The sequence below is a fragment of the Mus caroli genome, chromosome 6 (assembly GCF_900094665.2).
Source record: "Mus caroli chromosome 6, CAROLI_EIJ_v1.1, whole genome shotgun sequence".
NCBI lineage: Eukaryota > Metazoa > Chordata > Mammalia > Rodentia > Muridae > Mus > Mus caroli.
This window is the reverse complement of record NC_034575.1, coordinates 81,793,030-81,800,118: the sequence shown is the minus strand read 5'-3', so window position 1 is coordinate 81,800,118 and position 7,089 is coordinate 81,793,030. Positions and strand designations below refer to the sequence as shown.

At 37.0% G+C, this 7,089-nt stretch overlaps 1 protein-coding gene across 1 annotated transcript in view; it reads right to left on the bottom strand.

Annotated features, from left to right (window-relative positions):
- The window catches only part of Alms1 (ALMS1 centrosome and basal body associated protein), a 70,267-nt gene that overhangs the window by 4,941 nt on the left and 58,237 nt on the right, over positions 1-7,089 (bottom strand). The window contains exon 14 of the mRNA XM_021164094.1: positions 2,693-2,848. Within this exon, the coding sequence (XP_021019753.1) occupies positions 2,693-2,848 (156 nt within the window). The remainder of the gene's footprint in view (positions 1-2,692; positions 2,849-7,089) is intronic.

Here is a 7,089-nt window from a genome sequence, read left to right as displayed (position 1 = left end):
TTTTGGCCCTGGCGTTCCCCTGTACTGGGGCATATAAAGTTTGCAAGTCCAATGGGCCTCTCTTTCCAGTGATGGCCGACTAGGCCATCTTTTGATACTTATGCAGCTAGAGTCAAGAGCTCCGGGGTACTGGTTAGTTCATAATGTTGTTCCACCTATAGGGTAGGCTCATTTCTAACAACCTTATTATTTGCGTATCTTTTTAAAAAGATTTTACTGTCCTAGAAAATATTTGCATAGAAATGCAGGAATTATCACTAATTATCAGACAATATGTGCATAGCCTTCCCCAGGTCAACAAATAAAATATGAGCTGTTCAGTGGTGGCACAGGCCTTTAATCCCAGCACTTGGGAGGTAGAGACAGGCGGATTTCTGAGTTCAAGGCCAGACTGGTCTACAGAGTGAGTTCCAGGACAGCCAGGGCTGTACAGAGAAACCCTGTCTCAAAAAAACAAGAAAAGAAATAAAATAGAAGCCTACAGAGTCGTTATTCTTCCTAATTTTTTCGACACTTATAAAAATTTTAAGACTTATACAATCTGGGGACTGAGAGATGGCTCTGAGGTTAAGAGCACTGTCTTCTCTTCCAGAGGTCCTAAGTTCAATTCTCAGCAACCATATGGTGACTCATAAGATGAGATCTGGTGCCCCCTTTTGGCATGCAGGCATACATGCAGGGAGAACCCTGTATATATAATAAATAAATAAATCTTAAAAAAAAAAAAAGATTTATACAATCTGAAGAGGAAACCAGAGTATATAACAGCCAATTTTAAATAGAACAAATTCATCAGAGATGTCTGAACTTTGTATAAATGGATAATACAACATATGAGATTTCCTTCCTTCACTCACACTGTATTTGTAAAGTTTATTACGTATTGTTACATATATTTACCCTTTTCTCTGTGCCAGTAAGATTTCAACAGTACTACAAGTTATCTATTNTACTAAACAAACATTGGCCATTCAGGTGGTTTCTAGATTGGAACTATTACAAATAGGGCTTGAAGAATTTGTGTGGGGCTAAAGGTATAGCTCAGTGATAGAGTGTATGTGTACCTTTAATTGAAGCGCTAGATTCAGAACTCAGCAACACAGAGAGTCAGGATACTAATTTATACTCTCAAGAGCAGTGAATGACATCTTAGTCTGCACTCGTAACATCATAGCACTTTTCACTTCAGACATTCTAATGAGTATAGAAAACTACTGCTATCTTAATTTGTATTCCCAGATTGTCAACAGTGAAAATTTATATACAATGATTTGGTATTACATAATCTTTTTTATAGAATAATTATCCAGTTCTTTTTGCCCAATTTCTATTGAGTTGAGTGTCTTCTTCACATGGTTTCTTTTTTACATGTATATCTTGTATAGAATGCATAATTTTCACTTCCACTCTGTGATTTGCTTTTATTTACNGTTCAGAGTTTATGGAATTTTTTACTTTAACATACCTTATTTAACAATAGATCTCTATATGGCTGCTGGTTTTACTCTTTNTTTTGTTTTAGGAGAAAAATCCAGCTTAATAAAGTTTTTCCTTTTCTAAGATTAAGAAGACACACTCTCCATTTTCTTATAGAAGATCTAGCTGTCTGTTCATCTAGTTACCTATTAACCTATGCTTCTATGGTTTGGTCTGGATTTTTGGGTGGGTTTTTTTTTTTGGAACAATGTATTCCTAGAAATACGGGTTTTCCTGCAATTTTAAATATATTGCACTTTTAGAAAATGACTGTCCTCAATCTAGAGGAAAAAATGCTGAAAACTCAGCACTTTGAGCAGACAGATTTGGTGTCTGAATGAAGCAGGTGGGATCTGAGACAGATGGGGAGTGAAGCAAACATGAGAATGGAGATCCTGTATGTAGGAAACAGCCAGGGCCCCACTGAAGGTGACTACTGTCATAGAGGAAGGGGCACCAAAAGTAACCAGACATTCAGATTTTTTTCNCAACAAGCCCCAAACTGAATTTTCACAAGTTGGTACCAAAAAAATAAAATATAATAAAATTTCAAACATCACGTGGACTCTTAACTTCTTGTCACATTCTGCCTAAAATTGCACTTTGCAACCTCTGACAGAGATAAATCCATAAGAATTGTAATCAAGATTATCTGATAATTTGTGTTCAAAATAAGCTTGACTTAGTATTGCCTTTCAACAGCTAAAATACATTTTATTTATGTTGAAAATGAAGTTTACAGTTTTCCAACCTCTCTGAAGTACTTTAAATATTCTAAAATTTTACTTTCCTGTGTTACTTAATGTAGTGGTAAGGAGAAGGTTTGCCTATCAGATGTGACACGCATAACATATCAATTTCTCTTGTCAGTATGTGTATGTGTGTGTATATATATATATATACATATATATATACATATATATATATATACATATACATATACATATATATATATATATATACACACACACACTCACACACACGAATGTTGAAATACACTTAAAGTTTAATTCTTTAGGATCTTTGTCAGGTAAATTATTCCTTTCAGTTTTTGACTTTTTTTTTTTAATTTCTCTTTTCATTTTTTTGGTTGTAGGGATTAAACTCGGGGCCTCGTTTTCTGACAAACCAGAATATGGATAAATACAACACTATTCTCACTTCAAATGCAAAGGTTCAAGAAACAAATTTGAAAACACGAAAGGTCACTCATTACCTGCATTACCTTTCTGAGAGGGGTTTCTCCCCTTTGTTGCAGCCCTCTTGCTATAAATCCCTTCTTTGTGCTTAATGTTTACAGTGTTGGAGAGGTCATCATCTCTTGTGCCTAGCATTTGAGGTGGAAAGTCTGGGGCAATAGCATCATTGGAGCCTGTGTAAAAATGAGAAAGCATTACAATTAACACTAAAATAGGCTTGAACTATTTTAGTTAAGAAAGACTTTTTCTTCCCTTAGACCACGTCCATGGAAAGAACACCATGACAAGAAATGTTCCAGGCCAATTAGAAGGCATAAATCAAACTGAAAATCAGAGTCAGTAGAATAAATGGTAAAATTACCAGGCAAGGAAGCAAATGTAAGACATGACACAAAAAGTGGAACAGTGATAGTTCAGGGGACAACTGCTAGTCAGGAAAGCTACTAAAAGGGAAAAGGATTGAGGGATGTCTTCTGGTATGACCTTGAAGGCAAAAAGGCNTGTCAGATGGCACTATACAAACACACCCAAGGCATATATAGAAATAACACACACTGTAGTCAGGCTAGACAACAGACTACATTAATAAGAATATTTAAACATAACAGCAACATATGAAATCCTAATCTAATACCATAAATTTTACTGTATATGGAATGTAACATCAGTGAAGATTATTTTTTAATCATAAAGTAATTAATAAGCTTTGACTTAGGAAGATTTGTNCAATATTATAAAACACTGAAGAGAGCTAGTCATGTAACTCAGAGAAAAGAGCATGCATATATATATATATCCTGTATGAGGCCCCAAGTTCAATCCCCAGAACCAAAAGAGAAATTAGAAAAAGACAAAAACTGAAAGGAATAATTTACCTTACAAAGATCCAAAAGAATTAAACTTGTGTATTTCAACANTCGTATATATACTGACAAGAGAAACTGATATGTTATGCATGTCACATCCTGATAGGCAAAACACATTTCTGGACATATAAAGGCTTATAATAACTACAGCTTATAGTAACTATAGAATTCTATCAAACAGTTTGTCTTTCTACTCCAGGATCCCACACCTTGTATATTTATTATTGTGTAATTAATATATTTGTAATAGTAATAATATGCATATAACAAACACTAAGTGCTGAGAAAGTACCAGTCTCATTGGTTCAATGCAATATAAATAAGCCATAACAGGTTTTCAGAACTGCCTCCAAGTTTCCTACCAACCCTTCTGGATCAAGTCTACAGATGACATGCATCTTCTCAGTATACCTATTATTGTTTTCTAGACCTTGCCTCTTGGATCTCTGGGAAGTCCTATTATCCTTTCTTCTACCAAGTGCCCAGTTCTCCTACAGAAATAAATNATTACTCTTCCTAGATACACATGACTACCAAGGAATGGCTCAAAAGAGGAAATGCTTAAACCAGGCCTAATGGCATATGCCTTTAATTCCACCACTTGGGAGACAGAGACAGACGAGCCGCTGAGTTCGAAGCCAGCCTGGTCTACACAGTGAATTACAGGACACGCACACGCACACGCACACACACACCTTAAGCAAGCTTATTACTGGCCAAGAGTTTCCTTTCTTTTATGCTTCAAATTCTAGCAACAAAGGATAAAAGTAGCTCTTATACTATTTTAACAGAAATTAATGTCCTGTTCCTTCTTTATAATTTTAAGTTAGTATATACTGTAGCTCAATACAACTCTAATTTCTGGTCATTCTCACCAATCCTTTTACATAGCAGAGCACATGTCAGGAGCAGCAACATGAACAATCAGTCCACTACCCGTTTCCCACAAGAGTGGTAACCATGTCAGCTGGGCTGAGAACAACAGNTATTTTCTGACAGTTGCAGTGGATGAGCAAGAGAATGACTGGCAGCAGAGCTGAGAGGCTCTGGAGAAGAATGTAGACAAATGTGCACAATGGAGAACATGTACTTATTGTACAGTACCTGTGCGAAGCTGGATATGCACACAGGGATGCATGTGTGTATGTGCACATGTGTGCATGCCCTAAGTGACATGCAAGCAAACTGAATCTTTCAGGAAGCAGGATGCCAAACAGACCAGCTTTCAAAATAACAGATGTTCACCAACCAGATGAAAAGAGTGAGTCAGCCTGACTGGAGGAACAGAGTAAGTCACCTCTTTAACCCTTACAAGGAAAGTAACATGCTGACCAATCTGCTTTCCAGGTTCTGAGTCCTGGCTCTTTGTTCCAGCTTATGAAAACCAATTGTTCTGCCATGCTGAGCAGAACAATTTTTCTAAGCAATGTTGTCGGCAGTCTAATTGTGAATATTTAATAACATTCTATTCAGTCTTTGAATTATATCTGTGTTAACTATGAGCACTTTAAAATCACCCAGAAGTCAATTTGTGGTTCAGATTTCTCATCAAAGCTACTTGGGATGCTGAGTCAAGAGGGTCAAAAGTTCAAAGACTATCTACAGCTTCAAAGCCATATTAGGCAACTTGGTGAGATTCTGTCTGAAAATAAAGTTAAAACGAAAACCAAAAGCAGCAGAAGGCCTAGGGATGTAGCTCAGTGGTTCAGGAATTGAACCGAAGGCTCTCATGCATGCTTGCTAAGTATCATACTACATAGAATGGCATTTGACTGGAATGTGTCAACAGCTTTAAGATTCACCAAGTCAAAAAACAAATAATGCAGGCTGGTGAGATGGCTCAGCAGGTAAGAGCACAGACTGACTGCTCTTCCAAAGGTCCTAAGTTCAAATTCCAGCANCCATATGGTGGCTCACAACCACCCATAAAGAGATCTGATGCCCTCTGATGCTACAGTGTACGTATGTATAACAATAAATAAAGCCTTGGGCCGGAGCAAGCAGGGACTGAGCTAAGTGGAGTTGAGCAACCGAAGCAGAGTTGACTGGAGCGAGCAGAGGTCCCCCCCCAAATTTCAATTCTGAACAACCACATGAAGGCTCACAACCATCTGTGTACAGCTACAGTGTACTCATATACAACAAATAAATAATTAAATCTTAAGGAAAGAAAAACCAAAACAAATAATGTCTCACATATCAGAATGCTGTTGGTTGACAAAGCCCAAGGAACACTCTAAGTACATTGTGTTCATCTACCATAGTGACAGACATAGAGAATCCACCTTTTTCATCTATAAACGTGGGTTCACTGGTGACTCTGAGATCCTGCTTTTCTTTCTTTGAAGCAGAATTACTCAAANGTATGGTAAAGTCTGTGTTTATAGTTCTGGAAAACTGCCATGCTGTTTTCTACAATGGCCAAGCACTTACACTCCCACTAGCACCATCTTAGATTTCTTCATAGCCTCCATTAACACTAGTTTATTTTTAAAGGAATTAAGAGTGATTCTAACAAGTGTGCTGTGTGACCTGTTATGGCTCTGGGTCATACTTGCCTGTGATGACTGATAAAAAGCACCTCTTTGTCGGGCGTGGTGGCGCATGCCTTTAATCCCAGCACTCGGGAGGAAGAGGCAGGCAGATTTCTGAGTTCGAGGCCAACCTGGTCTACAGAGTGAGTTCCAGGACAGCCAGGGCTGCACAGAGAAACCCTGTCTCGAAAAAACCCAAAAAAATTAAATAAATAAATAAATAAATAAATAAATAAATAAATAAATAGAAATAAAGTACCTCTTCATGTATTTGTAAGCTAATATGGATTTAGGTTCTACAAGCACATATAAATCAAAGTTATTTGGTTTTTTGTTGTTTAAGTAGTATATTCTTCACATTTTTCTGGATATTAACTCCTTATCAGACATATATATGGTCTGGAAATATCTTATCTGTTCCGCATTGGTGAAACATGCCTTAAAACCCAGTACTAGAGGGGCAGAGGCAGAAGGATCTTAGTGAGTTTAAAGTCAGCCTAATCTACACAGTGAGCTCCAGGTCAGCCACAGTGACGTAGTAAAACTCCCTACAACAAAACACCCCCCACTCTGTGGATTACCTTTGTGTTGATGAGGTATTCTTTGGTAAACACTTTGAATTAATTTTCTATTTCTTCTTTGTTACCTAAATTTTGGGTATCATGTTAGCGTTTGAAAAGGATTAAATATATATATTTTTTAATTATCAAGCCTAGGTTTTTGTTTGTTTTTGTTAGGGAGTAGGGGTTAGGTAGGAATCAAACCTAAGGCCTCATGCCTACAGGATATGCATCTATTATTATTGAACCACAGCCAGAACTCAGACTTTAATAAAATAAAATCCCTTTGGTTGTTTCTTTCTGTTAAAGACAAAAATAAAATTAAATTGGCTTTTCTTCTTAAGTTTTTCATCCCAAAATATCTTCAATTTTGTTTTGTTTCCCCTCTGTCCCAACAATTTCCTACTGGTACACACACACACACACACACACACACACACACACACACACACAC